Below are 17,478 nucleotides of genomic sequence, written 5' to 3'. Positions count from 1 at the left end.
TATAAAATACAGTGAAAAATATTAAATTAACAACATTGATGACTATTATAAATGCCTAATATCTGAATTTCATTACTTTGATTTTTGGTGGTCCCAGGACCAACCTTGGTCCCTTAAGAAAGTATTGATTACGATCTTGAGAACAAATTTCTAAGTTGTTGTGAATTGGCCTAATTTTTTTTCGTATTCTCATAAATTAGGGTAAAAATATTATATTAAGATCATAAGTTTTGTCATAAATCTCTAAATTATAGTTTTTATCACTTTAAATATTGGTGATTTTGGATGCTTATGTCCCTTGTGAAAGTTGTGAGCAATTCTAGGACAAATTTGTGTGTTTCTTAAAGGTATTAAAATTTTTATAAAGATTTTATGGTAATTAATAGGATTATTTATAAGAGAAAAAAATAATGAAATGTGATTTTAATGGGTCAAGTTTGCCAAACTATTAAAGAGGGCCAGAGCAGCCATAAACACATGTTTTATTATAATATGAATAGAAATTAGGATATAAGACTGAAGTTTATCAAAAATTTTTTAAGCATGTTAGGTGGGGAATCAACTAGTTTTTGAATCATCTCGTGTGTTAATACAGATAAGTCTATACATATATGTATATAAAAAAAAAAATTCATGATTTAAAGAAATGTTTCAATCAATAAGCCAATATGATTAAAATTTATAAAAGTGACTAATGCAGTGATAATTATGAACATGCATCAGATAGAAAATGTCAAAGCCAAAATATTATAACATAAAGAGCATATTACACTTTTAACATTGAAAAAACTTACCTTAAGCATTTTCATGTTTTAGACAATCTTTGTCCTAACAAAATGTCTTACAGTAAAGAATAAGGTATTTACAGAAGAAATAAAATAAATAAAAATAATTAATGTTTACAATGTATATGAATTAAGATTGGCAATTTTAGAGAGAGACTATCTTTACCAATTCTATCATTATTCACTGATGACGTGCAGAAAAAAATTAAAAAACAGAAGGAAATGACATCAAATATATACCTACAACATTTCATTATACTTTTAGTCAGAGAAATACATATCCAAAACATAATTATATACACACAAGTATTTCCAAGAATGTTTTGTTTACCTACTGACATTGAGGTTTTAATAAAAATAAGTTAATTATCAGAAAAAGTAAACATTTAATAAGAAAGTAAAAAATATTTTATTCTAGAATTGTTGCATTTTTGTTAATAAAGTAAAACCTCAATTCATGTAGAATAATGAAGGAAAGTCAGACGAGCAATTGTAAAAAATAACAATTAATTGGAAACTAAAACTCTAACCCACTGGCAAAAATGAAAAAATAACGGATTTATCAAGAAAACAACAGAAACACTATAAAACACATAAAGAAAGAAATTATCTAATATGAAGAAAACAACACTTGCAATATTACAATAATAAAAATTAAATTTATTTTATGTATCTTTGAGCTTTTAAACTTCACAGCATAAAAAAAACAAAACAAAAAAAAAAAAGACGTCTAATCATAAATATTGTTAAGACAATAGGTAAAGATACCAATAATAAGAAGCAACACTGTTCATGAATGTTAGGACAAAACTGCTGAAACGTAACTGAATTTAAATTTTGATCAGAAAGTTTGTTTTTTACACAAACACTTCTTTTTCCGAAACTATTTATAAATGAAATTGGAATATATAAAATAATTTTTTCAATTTTCGATATTAATTAAGGATAATTTCTTAATGATAAAATATAAATAAATTTCATAATCTATAGATAAATATAAAACTTAGGGTCAGCTAATAGAAAATTTCAAAATTTTGTGCAACAGTTAATGAAATAGAATCTTAAGAGAAAAATAAGTTGTAATATAGAAATAAATTATTTATTTTATGCTTACTTTCAGAGGGGACATGGAAAATAAATTAAATTGAAAGTAAGATAGTCAAGGTTTTACTGTAACCCTTATTTTCATTATTTTCTTAGAATCCCGAACAAATAAAATGTTGGGTTTTCTGCTACACAATTAAGAATTAACTGGACTTTTTACAAAAATTCACTAACTTCACCAAAAATAACAGTTTTAATTATCAAATCGAAATTTAAATAAGCATCTTACAACTGAATTTTCAAAGTTTTTAATTTTTAAGCTGTTACTCGATTCAGTAACATAATTTGTTGTTGCTTCTAATATTGTGATTTAATCAAACAAAATCAGTTCTCAGATATTTACAAAAAGAGAAGAGTCTGATTGAAGTATTTCAAATATCTTAAAATTTTTAAAAATATACACACACACATAAACTATCCAATTATCTAATTTCTCCATTTTCCTTAACATTGGAGAATATAAAACTTATTAAATATAAAAAATGAGGAGAAGGCATCTAGGTTTAACCATTCTGTATTTATTAGGAGCGTGCATTATTTACTTGATTCAACTGCAGGGCCACTGATCCTGGTTTCTAAGGATAGGTTGCAGTTACTGGGGGAGTTTTAATTTTACTTGGTAATTATGCAATCATTCAACAAATTTTGTGAAAAAAAATACATAATAATACGTCACAAGATTTGAAAATTTTGAAGAAAAAAAAAAATAAAGAATTCAAAAAAAAAACCTAAGTAAAATTGAGCTGAACAAACAACAAAGGGGTTAGAGCAACAACATACATTGGCATTAAAAAAAAGTAAATACATGAAAAAACAATAATAATGAAAAGGTAGTTATTGAACAGACAGAACTATATAAAAACAGAACAGAAGGTATACAAGAATAAGACAAAACAAGAAGCGCTTCGGTACGCGCCCGAGCCGCCACCGTTGGTTAGTAAACGTGCGCAAAGGTGGCTAACCTGGCGACGGTTGTGCCGCCGGACAGTTGGTGTGTACTAATGGCAGGGTGTCCGGCCTCGTTGGCTTCTTAGGAGGTGCCTCGGTGACCAGAATCGAGATCTCCGGCCTTCTGTCTATATAGGGTTTATTAGTCATTAGAAGCTCATATTGTTACCTCTACCAATGTTAGCGAACTTCTCGCCTTTGCCAGTAAAGCTGTTATTTCTATATCTACAATACTCATTGTTCCTTGATAACATTGGAGGATTAATTTAAAACATGTAATAAAATATATATATAAAAGTGCTAAAAATTGAAGCATTAAACGTGCCTAATGTTCATTATAAAACTCAAAATAAAAAAAAAAAAAAATAGCATAAGTGCACTAACAAAAATAAATAAATTATAAAGCTTCACAAATGCAAATAAAGCATCATTTTAAAATGGCTATTTTTATTTAATTTAAATGAAGTCAAAAATACTAACAAAATCACCATTTATCATTTAAAACCCTCAAATAATAGCTAACTAAGAAGCTAAGGAGATTAGGGGGCCCTGGCTTTGTGAGAAACCTCCCCCTTATAACTACAATGAGGTCCAGACACATTTTTTTTGTATATAATTAAAATTGTGTAAATATAAATAAATAGGAGGTAAGAAAAAAAAAGTTTCTTTTTATGTTTACCTCTCTAATTGAGTCTTTGTGGCTCATTAACCTGTATAAGTAAGACAATTTGTCAGATTTGGAAAGCTAGTGCCACTTTTGTTTACAAATATTTTAATTTCTACAGCACATGCTCTCTTTTTTAGTACTATCTAAACTTTTGTATGATAAACAAGTAAAAGTGCACAAACTTTTGAAACGTTTGAATTTCTACAAACAAAACCACTGTAGCTAATTGCTTCAAAAAAGCTGGAATCAAGGTGACAGAAGTATCTGAACCTTCTGAGCTTACAAAAGAAGGAAGATAACTGTGTAACACATTCACAATAGGATCACATTATTACCACTTGAGCAATGAAACTGAACAGCAGCTGACTTTGAGGATTTTGAGTGTATGGACGATGGATTACTAGTTTCAGAAATACTCACTAAAGACTTAGTTTCTGTGAGTACTTCCTCTTTGAAAATAGAGAAAGAAGAGGAGAGTTTTGAAGAGACTTTAGAAAATGTGTCAGAGTGTGGTGCAGAAAAAGTATTAGGAACCTTATATTAATACTTTGAGATGTCAAATATTGATAATCCTGGCATATTTGATCAAATTTATACCATCGAGAAACACCTTAAAACTAGCAAACCACAAATAAAAACCAATATAACTAATTTTTCTTGAGCGAGATCCTCTATAATCAAGATAACTCTCATTTTAATCCTGCATATTTGGTAAATGAAAAGCCTCATTATAAGATAAATAATATCAAGGTTCCTTAAGATCCCAGTGATACAGGTTATATTTCATTAAATTTCCTTTTTGCAAAAGTAGGCTTTAATTTTTCTTCAACAAATCTAAAGCACTTTCCATAATTTCCATATTTTCTGTCAATTTTTATGGCTTCACCATTTTATAGTAATCTTATAGTAGGGTTTGAGGGCATGAAAGCCAAGCACATTGGGGCATAAGAAGAAATACATTAGCTTATAGTTTTGTCCCTAATCTTAATCATCATTAATAATTTTTTTTTTTTCATTTCAATCTTAAATAACAGATCTTTTCTACAAAGATAAATGGTACCTCATTATAGGATATGAGAGGCAGGATTTCTTACACTTAAGCAATTTATAGGATTAACAAAACAATTCAACTAAAGATAAAAGAAAGACGATGTCAATAAACCCCTCAGTTAGTTTGAAAAAATTGTTGAAGTATAACTCCAGTTTAAACACTATGCTTAACAAGACACAGATACAAATAATGACAGACATTATTTCTTCCCAAAGCAAGTTATTTTAAAATGATGCTTTTTATTTTTAACTTTTTTAAACATTTGAATAAACAATAAACAACAACTAATACAATAAACATCAATGACAATTACTCAATTCAAACAGTCAATAAAAAAAATATGTACATAATTTCTTATTATCTTATCTTAATAACTGTTAATTGATTTAATTATTTACTTTAAACACTATTAACAAGCCCCGGTGAGCTTACAGCTGCCAGACAAAAGCAAAATTAAAAATACTGTAGTTTGCCTTTTCAAAAGGGAACGGTACAGTGAAGTCAAACAATGTTATTGCAATATTTTTAGCAGTTTATCAGTACAAATTACAAAAAAAGTAAATTAATTTCAAATACAAATTGATGGATAAATAATAAAGGCTGATTGATTATAATTTAATTTCAAAGCATTAAGGAAAATAATGCCATGTTAGCATTAGAATTAGTTTAAAATAGCACATAAAATCAACAAACCTATTTCTTAGTAATTAGTAATTTCAAAAGATCAATTAATTAAATTTAATTTGTATATGAATGCATTATATTATAATATAAACTATATATTTATTTGCAGAATAAATTATAAATAAAAATCCTAGAGCGTGTGTATTTGCTTACTTAAAAAATTAAAATATAATAATCCCCATAGGACTAAGGTGGGGAAAAAATTAAAAGATCTCAAATTGATTAAGTAGTAGTTTTAAAATAACCAATAAATTTAAAACATGCAACTCATTCAATTTAAAATATGAATGTATTTAAAAATTTACTTAAGAATGCATTAGATTCTAATACTGATATCTCTGCATTTGCATTAGGTGCAAAAATAGGTTTTAATAAACATTCACTACCAAAAAGATATTTAATTAAATGATAATTTTCAATTAGAAAATGCATAAATTTTATTCAGCCTAATTTAAAATTAAATAAATAAGAAAAATATAAAAATCTATACATACAGAAATAAAAGTATTAAGATTTTATTTAGCATTAATAAACATTACAATAATAAAATCATCCTTTGAAAAAGGCAATACAGTGGCAAAAAGCTATACTCTAAAGTGAAGTGTAGTGTTCGGGAATGATATAGACAATTCCTTTAACTTACTTCGAATCGGCTTATTAACAGCAGCAAGGTAAGAATCTTGGCGGACGGCTTTGTGCCGATGAGGTTGGTCTTTCTCACCCCAAACACCTTCTGCTGAATTGGATCTCGGTCGTTCGATAGTCTTTCTCTCTGATATAATGTAATAAATGTATTAAATTTAAATGAGCAGGATGGTTTTGAAGGGGGGGGGGGGATTTATGGTCTTCTTAGACAAATAATAGATTTTACAGAGCATTAATACTTTTTATTGTAAAAACAGTAAAACATTAAGTGTTTATTTTAAAAATGGAAAAGTAAAGTAAATGCACGAAAAACAAAAGGTATCAAATTCACCAAAAGGAGACCGTTCATAGTTCAAAATATAGGTATTTACTAATGGTTCCACAATCCCATGGCTCCGTCTAATAATACTTATGCGTAGAATTGGACAAATCTTTAACATTTTCAAACCACATACAAAACAAATGCAATAGAGTTAAACACTTCATCAGCAAAATAACTCCATACTCTTGAATAATCATCAAAAAACAAATTAATCATATACCAAACAGTAATAATCCCAATGATAACTTATTCTGTGTGATACATGTGACTCTGACTAAAGGAAATTAAAGGTCATTCAAAACATGTGTATGAAGATAGTTACTACATTAGAAGATAGTGTCCACGGTACAGCAGAATTTTCAGAATGCAGCCTCACTTACAGCTGTCAATGATGATAAAGTACACATACTTACCGGTACAAAATTTTTTCTCTCTTACTTCCTTTTTTGACAGCCCGATTATATAAAAAATAGGAGACTAAAACAAGACATCACTAAAAAGATACACCCACAGACGTACCAAACACATACTAATAGACAAAACATTAACAAAACTTGAAACAAGAATTTTACAAAACTAGTTTATTTTATTTTTAAACCAAGTGTATTAATTTTTCATTTATTCATCAGTTATAATTTAATTTATTGTTTTTTAAATTACTTTTTATTTTTTTATATAGGTTTTTATTTATTTTTTTAAATTTTCCTACGATATAAAATTAAAAATATGCATAAGAAAGGAAATTTAAAGCCCCTCACTGTTTCAAGCAAAAGGTATTTCCACCGTAACATGTGCTATAGCAATATATAGCCTTACGGGAAACTGTTTATAATAATTAATAAAAATAACTATACAATTTTTTTTTTTATTGAGATAAAAGAAAAAAAAAAAAGGCAGAAGTCCTCAGAGAATGGAACAGTAGCTAAAATGAAATTTTAGAAGAAAAAAATTGGTTTGGTGAACTGAATCATCAACCCATCAACTCATTCAATATCAATTATTAGTTTATGAATTTCCAAACTGCTATTCCAATGGCCTCACTAAAATCATAATACCAAATTTCTTTATAACTTCATTACGCTGAAATCAGTCAAAGAGTTTAATACACTTGCAGATGTTGCTTTGGCTTGGTGAAGAATAATAAGATACGACTTAGTAAAACTAAAAAAGTAAGTCGGAAGATTAATAGTTGACCATAAGTAATAGATTGAAGGAAGATAGTCTTAGTGGCGGTTGACAAAGGTACAAAAATATAAGAAAAACTATTTATTAGCAACTGTTTTGCCCCACAATATAGGGCTTCATCAGGGCTAAATGAGAATAAGGTACGAACACTGTAAAATATGATAGAAAAATTAGAATATTAATAGAAAGAGTGCAAAAAAATTATTAAATAGAAGAGTACAGTAAACTAAAGGAATACACACACTAATTAATAATAAGTAAAGTAATGAGTGGTGGAATCGCTAATATAAAATAGAGCATTGAAAAGTAAAATAATCCTTAATAGATGCAGTAACAAATAAGGTAAAATTAAAAGCAAGAATAGAGAAGTAAATGAGGGTAGGTGAACTGACAAGTAAAGAAATGATAAGAGATCGTCACCAGAATCTGGGTCATTATTTCTTTAATTTCCTCTAATTTATTTCATTCCTCTATTCTATATATTTTTTTAACTCTTTCTATTTAGATTCTAATTGTTTTATTATATTTTATAATGTTTGTATCTTGTTCTCATTTAGCCCTGATGAAGTCCTGCAAAGTTGGGTGAAACCTTGATTACTTATAAATAGTTTTTCTACTATTTTTGTACCTGTTTTGACAGCTAACGAGACCATCTTCCTTCAATAAAATAGCAAGTCTTAAATTATGCATCAGACATAGAGCCTGCCTAAGAACAACAAGAAGTCCTTATCTCTCACAGAAAAGTTTTATGCCAAGTTTTCAGCTCTCTTCAGCTTCAAGGAACAAGAGTTCTGGAGAAGCAGAAAGAATAGGAAACTGAGTGAGCTGACGTACACTGAAGCCTCAAAAAAGAAAGACTGTCTAGGAAAGTCATTTAATGAAAAAAGAAGGCTGAGAGATTCTGAAGTTAACATGAAGTGAGCGAAACAACACGAGGAGTGTGGAACATCCAAAGCTATGTTGGGTAGAAGAGGTGGCAGCTGATATGAAAAACCTTTTGTGTAGCAAGTAATTGAAATCAGCTGAACAAAAAAAAGAATAGCAGAATTCCAGAACTAATTATAGAGCAAATTAGTAATTATATTTATTTGTGTTGTAAGAAAAAATTCATTCACTCTGCTTTAAGGAGTTGTATTGTTTCAGTTAAAAATATAACTGAAATTTGGAATACTCTTAAATATATTTAAAGATTATCCTTAAAAAATAACAATAAAGGATTAGAAACTCACCTGGCGAGGGCTGGTGAAAATCTTTTGGAGGATCACAATGAATCTTTGTACTGCCAACTGGTATGATACGATTGCCTGAAGATACTGGTGGCGATAAGCTTCCTGAATATAAAACAATATAAATTAAATATTAATAATAGCAAAGATAGAGATATTTTTGATTATAAGTGTAATCCAGATTAGGAATTGCAGTCAATAAAGTTGTCGACTAAAGTTGTAATCATTCATCAGGATTAAGCAAAACAAGATGAATAAAAAATGTTATCACACAGTTTACACTAACTCCTTTTTTTTCTAAACCCCAAAGAATGCCTACAGCTTATGCTGAAACATTAAAATTAAGTTAAGACTAACTAAGTATTTCCTTTCATGACTACAACCTCAAATGAATTTCTTCTTGATTAATAATAGTAGAATTTCTATTACCTCATTACTACTATAGAAAGTCTTTTACCTCAAATTCTTTATTTTATTTTTTACTTTTAATCATTATATATTTTATCTATTATTTCATGTTACATTTTACTTAATTATCGGAGAGACTTTCCTTAAGCAAAGCAATGATAAAAATTTCTTAAAATCTGAGATATTGAAAACGGTATATTAATTTTATACATCTTTAACTTCTCATTTGCAAGAGTTACAAAAATTTAAATGTTTATAAGAGATCCTCTACTCATAAAAGCCTGGAAACATGCAGGTTAGATGATGAGATCATTATTTACATAAATTTTTAAAAAATCCAGTTTTTTTTTCAATGACAAAATATTAAGTTGTCTATATTTACAATAAATATTATACATGAACCTACGTTGGTGGGCAGAAGTTGTATTACTGTCTAAAGATCGGCTTTCTCTATGTTTTCTCCAGTCACCTCTGTTTTCAAACTCTTTCCGCCTCACAGCGACATTTGGTACATTTCTTTTACTACCTAACCTCGCCAGTTCACTCCTGGGAAAAAAAAATTAAGCATTAATATTTCAGTTTTTTTAATGATAAAAACTGATATGAATGTTGATATTTTTAAGTTCAGGGCCAGATGTTTGAATAAATATGAATAAACCTTTTTAAAAAGGAATAACATGAATTTATCAGGTAATATTTTAATTAAACAATCTATACATTAATAATTGTATATTGAAAGTTTATCTAGATGGCCTGGACTAAAAATTTCAAAGTTACTTCATGAAAATAAATAAAAAGTATATCCATTAAATTATTTTAGATGGATCCCTAATGGGCTTCCTGCTAATATAATCTTTATTATAGCAAAAAATATACTTTTTTTTATTCAAACCTTTTGAAATAAACTTGCTGAAATATCAAAATAAGCTTTATCAGAAAAGTGTATTCCTAATTAAATGCAATTACTTCTATTTACATGTTATACATTTATTTATATGTTTACAGAGTGTAAATATTATATACATTTATGCATTAATAATAAAATGTACAATAATGTTAAAAGCCAATATACATAACTAATTAACAAATGAATATAAATCATTAACAATTATAAAGACTAACTCACCCAGTTCTCACAAGAGAAACCAAAAAAGACCTATGAAATAAACAAAGAACACGGCTTAGCACATCATATATTGCCCTATTCCCTTAAGCAGTGACTAGGAAGATGGCAATATAAATAAATAACAGAAGAGTTAAATAAAAATGCTTGAAATCGTATATGAGTAAAAAAAGAAGTTTTAATTATATTTACGGTATTTTTACTAATAAAAAAACAAAAGAAAAAGTACATAACTAATAAAAAAATAACAATACCTGTATAAATCAGTCCTGTCTGCAAGGAGCATACCAGTTTCGAACTGCCTCGCTCGCTCGGAGACCATCCTCAACTGGTGGGTGTTAGGCGGAGGTGAAAGGAGGTCTCTTACGGGTCGCCTCGCCGTTAGCCTACAGCGATCATCCACAACAGGTATACTGCCTGGACCTGGCATGTTTGTCACTGCCCCGCCATAGATGAACCCTGTAATGGAAAACAAATGAGTAGTGTTTCAATCTGCTTACATTAAATATACTGTTGTAAGTGAACATACCTGAGGTTTTAACTATTATAGAAAAATAATCTTTGTAACAGTCTAATCAGATTGAAATAGAAAACCTTGTATTTACAATAATATATACGAGCAACTAAACTTTTATGATTATCAAAATTTTCAAATAATTCAACTTTCACAACAGTGGGCATTTTGTCCATTTTTTTCTATTCAGTACACTTCATTGGACCAAACGGATGAAATTGATGAGATTACCCGTCCTCATGAACTGTACTTGTATAGATTGCTATTTGTTGTATCTGAAACTGTTTTTGCCATATTTCTCCTCAGTTTTTATCAATGAAATGATAAAATGAGATGAACAATTTGGGAATCATCTTATACAGTAGGGCATGACTATGCAAACAATAAAGTTGCTAAAACATTTATGATTACAAAGTTGTATTATTGACTGATCCTGAAGACTCACCAAAAAAAATGTATACATATATAAAAAATGTATATATATATAAACAAATAAAAAGTAATAAATTCAAAGAATAAAAAAAAATTATTGCAATACATAGGAAATAGATTTACCTCTTGGTTGCACAGAGGATGCAGGTATGGCTGGTGGCCAATGAGGCGTAGGCAACTTCCCAGGCCTCATGTAGTACTCCCTGTTACTGCACGTCACCGCAGGCGTCCTCAGGAACTCTTCTTTTTGTTCTAAACTTTTACGGATTCTGTAATTATAAAATTTGGTTTTAATAATGTAATGATATTGAAATAGTGTGTATATTGATGTCACCCCTTCAGTAGCTGATATGATGAAAAGGCCACTTTTTGACAAAAAAAAAAGTTCCTTCTCAATACCTTCATTGCATTTGAATTTTTCAGATTCTATAAAAGTTCATTATCAGTTGACGATGAATTTTAAATAATTCAAATTACTTAAATTTATTTATTTTTAATCTGTAATTTTAAATAGATACTTACTGAGAAGGTGAATGTAACATAACTACTAACCTGTTCATTATGAGACTGTCATCACTGGAATGGGTGTCCTGTGAGCCACGGCGAGACGTTGGAATGTCCACACTAAGTCTCGGTTGTGGACAACCTATACTTGTGTTATCCATTTCACCACCTATAGGAAAGAAAAAAAATAACTTACTATTATATTAAAATAAAGTAGCTGATGAAAATTGGAAAATATGTTTCTTCGGTAGCCTAAACGTACAGAAGAGGTCAAGTATTCTAACCCTTCCTCATAACTTTGAAATGTTAGAATATTCAGTTTCTTTTTAAGGAAAAATAAAAAATGATAGAAAAAGGGAAAACCTATTCACCAGCTTTTTCAACTTAGTCACTCTTTTTTTGGTCAGAACTTCCTCAAGTATTTAATAATGAGATAATCATGAGAGTAGATTCATGAATTTTACATAACAGAATGAATAATCAATATGAACTTACGAGGATAGCTGACTAGTGGAGCAGCAAGTTCAATGTTATAATAAGAAATTCATTAATTCATTGGAAATGAATTTCATTTCATGTTTGTTTATTTATTCCTGTGGAGATTATTAATTACTTTATGAATAGTAAAAATAAAATTAATTGATATTAATTTGTGCGGGCCAGTTAGGCACATAGTGAACACACTGAACTCTTTTAGTTCTATATTGTGCCAGAAAAAGTTAATAAATTAAATCAAATTCATGAATACAATTACTTTACAGAATATTCAGCTGTAAACAATATTTGTAACACTCTCCTCACAAAAGCTTGAATTTATAAAAGAAAGAAGTTCTTAAATAAGGCCCCAGGCCATGAGATTCAAGTTATAGATTCTTCAGGTTTTATTTAATTTTTTCATTTCTAGAAATATTACTGAGAAATCATATTCCTTTCTACGTCAATGAATGGACTAGAGTTGTTACTGAACTGAGAATAAGAGATAACAAAAGTAAAAATTTATCTGAAATGTTTTTATAGTTATTAAATTATTATAAAATTAGAGTTGTATGTATCATCATTTATCATTATCATATAATTAGAAAAATATATAACAATGAAATAAGCACAAAACCAATCTCAGAATTATATATCCATCCAATATTACTCAAAAAAATACATACAATTACAATAAAATAAAATGACAACACAATAAAATGAAAATAATATTAATAGAATATTTAGTAAGGTCAACTTATACTCACTAAGCTGGCAAGATGCACGCTGCATTGAGGAAGATCTTGTGACAGAAGATTCTCGAATTGGTCTTTGATTAGTTTCAGGATTATGAGCAGTTTCACTGAAATACTAAAACAAATAACATTTTTTGTACTCAAAACTTTCTGTAAATTGTATCAACTATTCTAGGAGCAGTAAAAGGAAATGTACTAATCGATCAAAAAAAAAGAGATTATTATGGAAACTAACTGTTGATGTAAGTCGAAGCAAGTTTCTTTTTGGGGTATGAGTATGCATAACTGATTTTTAAGAATAGTTATAGTCACAGTAAAGTGCTGAGTTGCAGTGTAAAACTAGGTTAATGCATTCCCTTTCAATGGCCCACCATTAGAAAAGTTGGATATATGCTTATCTTTTTGTATGGTGGATGTTATTTTCCCTCCTGATTTCGATAGTGTGATGAGTTGGCTATTATATTATTAAAGCAACTGAACATAACAATTGAAGTATGTTCAATTAAAGCAATTGAACGATTTTCATCAAAGTTGGAACTGTTTCATAATTTTTTTATGATAAGTAAATACTGTACAGCGTGGATTTAAGGATTAAGCATTAATAATTAAAATATTGTGAAATCACAAAGGTTTAAGTAAGTTGAGCAATTATCCCTTAAACTTTTCATGTTGGGGTAAGAGCGGATGTGAAAAAAGTACAGACCACATTCCACCCAGGGAATCAAGGGAGAAGAGGACCATGGACCAACAAAGATAGGAACTGCCAGGGCCATCAGAACACATCCATCCAATCCAACACTTTAAGATAAGTAATAACCACTAGGATGTTATTTTCGATGGCAAGAATAATTCAAGAGAGTCAATAGAATGGAAATGGTCTCAATGGTATTCTCAATCCATAGCATATTAACAAAATAAAATTAAGTCAATAGGTCTAATTATGCTCTCTCTTACATCAGTATAACTCAATTGTTAATATTTATAGATATAACAATACTAACCCAACATCAATTTATAGTTTAAAATCTCTGAATGCCACTTCATTATAATAGCCTAATAAATTAGTGAACATGACATCATTGGAATATATTGACATCATATATACATATACATACACATACATGCATAATGCAATACATTATGCAGTTTGTGGAACCTCCACCATCAGCCTTAGAAACGCTGTCTATGCACAAACATTATAGCAATCAATTCCTTACCAATTGTAGAAGGTCCTCTTCTTTGGGAAGAACCAGTAGCCTAAGGACAGGGGAAGATTGCTGGATAAGGCGCACAACGTGAGCGTAAGTTTTGCCTGCAGTAGGCTCTCCGTTAACTCTCACTAAACGATCACCCGTGGACAGTCCAGCCTCCGCAGCAGGGCTACCAGGCCGGACCCATTTCACGAAGATGGTGTCCATTGGTCCATCGCATTCCTTCTCTCCAAGCAGCTGAAGCAAAAGAAAATCATCATTAGAGTTTATTTGTAAATATATATTTAAAACATACAATAATTAAATATAGTGAATATTTTTACATATATGATTTGTTTTAAAGCAAGACCCATAATGCATAATTTTTACGAAAAAGTATTATATCTACAAATAAGTAAAGTTTATGTGGGCTTAAAGCCAATGGATAAAACATCCTTGGATCTTAATTAAAATTTATAATAAAGTTAGGGTTTTTAATTATAATCCTTTAGATTCATGGTTCACCTTTAGGAACTAGTGCCCTAGCAATTTTCTGTTTATGCAAGTATGCATTTATCTAAAAAGTCACAAATTTAAGAATTCTCCTAGAACCCAATTGAAGATGGTACTTGAAAAATGATAAAAAAAAAAAAAAATCAATATTTTAAAGTTCAGCTGTAAAATTTAGAAAAATAGACATCACCTTTGATTTAAATGACTCATATATAACATCAAAAATCTAGAAACAGTGTAAATTTATTTATTCAATATTCATTCATATCAAAATATGTACTCTTATTTTGTGTATTTTGGTCTCATATTTAATTTTAATAATGGTATACATGATTGAGACATTAATCAATTATTTTTTCATTCAATATACTGCTTGTACTATCGGTTATTAGCTCACGAGCCATAGCCCTCAGTTTGGTACACTATATTTGTTTGTTATAAAATTCTATTATAAATATTTAAAAAAAAATTAATTTACACAAAAGTTCTATTTTAAACCTCTTCCAACTAACATAAAGACTTATTTTACAATCCAATTTTTGTTTTCTAACATAATTTTGACGAACTAGGCTTTACGATAATTTAATTCAATTAATATTTTCAGTTTTTAAATTAAAAAAAAAAATAATTTGAAACATCCAATTTCACTGAACTTCTGAAAGTTGGAACCTGATAAGCGATAGGAATTGGTTTTCTGTTTTATCAAGAGTTGGCTGACTGGTAGACTGTCATTGGGCATGCCTAGTTTCAAACTGGAGAGCTAAGACTCTTCAATAGAGTACTGCTTTAGTGCAAGGGGGAAGCATATATTTATTTTTTAACAGATACTATTTTTAACTTTTATATTTTTAACAGATAATATTCGATACTAATCATGAACTTAAAAATAACTGATTTTTACTAAAAATCTGTTTCAATGTTCTAATATCAACACAGCACCATCATTAATATCAATATTTGGTATATTGAGTACAAAATACAACAGATTGTGATACTTATTTTACAAATAATATGTACCTTTTTCATGGATTAAAGTTATACAAGGACAGACACCGATATAGTTTATATTTTTTTAGGTGTGAATCAAAAATTCAGGAGACACGTGAAGCAGGCCAGGATTATGTCATTTATTATGTTAGATAATTTTTAATGTTTGTATATACGGTATATTTTCTTTCTTTGAAACATAAATCATTTTAAATTTGAAGTGAATAGTTATGAGGGAATATGGGAAGGATGATTTGAAGAATTAAGTGATTGTGTTGTCTACCCTTTGTCAGGAGGGATTGACAGGACATCTTAGTAACTTGATGACAAATGATACAGCTTGAACTAATTCAAAACTATTTTGACCTTGATTATGATTCCATTAATATGAGTCCTGTCATTTGTCCACTGGACTATATAAACAAGTTTTTAGTTTTTATCAGGTTTAAAAAATAATATTTTATGTAAATTAATTTTAATTTTAGGAAGAGATGGTTAGGGCTGTGGGCAAGAACAAAAATAATCTTCAACAATTTATTAATTCCATCACAACAGCCCCGATGAAGACCAACATTAGGGGTATTCATGATGTGTTAAATGTTAAATGTTTTACCATGTTAAATGTTATAACTATAGGATTGTGAGCAGCCCTATTTGAAGTAATGTTAAACGTTAAATGCATAAGAGCCCCTAGCCGATTTTCTCAGCAACTTGTTGTATAAGCCTTTATGTTTATAACCTTCCTTCCAGACCCTCATGTTATTGTTTACTTCAGTTTTGATTTAAGTAATTAATTACAACATGCCTAGAGTGAGTGAAAAGTGGAATTTGTGTGAAAGTTTAGCTTATGAAATGAAATGAAAAAATAACTTTATTCTGGGACATATGCCCCCTAAGAATAATTACATGGTTCATATAGTGAGATTTTTATCTGGCGAGCGTTTACAAATTTTCAGATAGTAGAATGAAATTACATTGTTTTTTTTTCTCAAATGTATCATTAAAATTATCCATTCTGGTTTAATAACAGAGATATGAACACCACAAACAAACGAAAGAACTGAGCTGTCACAACAACAAAAATGGGGGCGATCTCAACTGGTCTATTGTGTGACGTCATTCTCCATTTAACAGACCAAGTAACAGACTCTCAGCCATGTTAAATGTTATTTCGTTTTACCACGGTAAAAGAAGGCAATTTTTTTCGATTTAACATGAGTTTTTCCATTTAACACGCTTTAACATGTTAAACCAAAGATCATGAATACCCCTAATGTAACAGAAAATAAGTTTCTACAACAGCCGGATTCGAACCCTCCGGGTCCTTGGAGTTAGTAGCATAATGCCGTACAACTCTGCCGCCGCTCTCCCAGATCAAGTAAAATGTGTAATTCATTTTTTATACATTCTTTATTGATTTAAATAATAATTTGGCAGTGTGAGGCAGCAACGGATAAATTTACTCTTTTATTTTTTGTTTGGAGTCAGGCCATCACAATTAACTGAATCATGTTTTCATATTTTTTATAAATATCCTCAAAGTAACAAAACTATTCGTCTAATTGTCTCATTGACTCTATTTTTTATTTATTTGGAAGTTTTTTTTATTTGATTCCTTATTGATCAACCGTTACCATTTTGTATTTTTCAATTATCTTTTAGTTAATTAAGAAATTTTCAGTTGTTTTTTATTTTTCTGTTTTGTTAGTTACGAAAGATGTTATCTTTAATTTATTGACAGTTTTTGTTTAACATAGTTTTTACCTACAACATTTTTGTATTACATTGTATTTTAATTAGTTATTTGAAATAGTATTTTTTTATTACATTTGTATATTTAAAACACACCATTTTGTTTTGTAGTTATATTAGTTAGTATTTTTTTTCTTTTCATTTTTATACCAATATTTTTCATTTTATTCCTTTTATAATTTTTTTTTTTCACAATTTTAGTTTTGTTA

At 28.9% G+C, this 17,478-nt stretch overlaps 1 protein-coding gene across 1 annotated transcript in view; it reads right to left on the bottom strand.

Moving 5' to 3' along the window:
- RhoGAP19D (Rho GTPase activating protein at 19D) overlaps nucleotides 1–17,478 on the bottom strand; it is a gene marked incomplete in the record, with an annotated part of 292,498 nt that overhangs the window by 81,691 nt on the left and 193,329 nt on the right. The window contains 9 exon segments of the mRNA XM_067047479.1: nucleotides 2,852–2,965; nucleotides 5,883–6,011; nucleotides 8,621–8,722; nucleotides 9,432–9,571; nucleotides 10,403–10,607; nucleotides 11,218–11,363; nucleotides 11,647–11,767; nucleotides 12,840–12,942; nucleotides 14,045–14,275. Coding sequence (XP_066903580.1) covers nucleotides 2,852–2,965; nucleotides 5,883–6,011; nucleotides 8,621–8,722; nucleotides 9,432–9,571; nucleotides 10,403–10,607; nucleotides 11,218–11,363; nucleotides 11,647–11,767; nucleotides 12,840–12,942; nucleotides 14,045–14,275 — 1,291 coding nt within the window.

The sequence above is a fragment of the Halyomorpha halys genome, unplaced genomic scaffold (assembly GCF_000696795.3).
Source record: "Halyomorpha halys isolate HHAL.00 unplaced genomic scaffold, Hhal_1.1 Scaffold482.1, whole genome shotgun sequence".
Classification (NCBI taxonomy): Eukaryota; Metazoa; Arthropoda; class Insecta; order Hemiptera; family Pentatomidae; genus Halyomorpha; species Halyomorpha halys.
The sequence above is the reverse complement of the archived record's forward strand: the minus strand, read 5'-3'. Positions and strand labels throughout refer to the sequence as shown.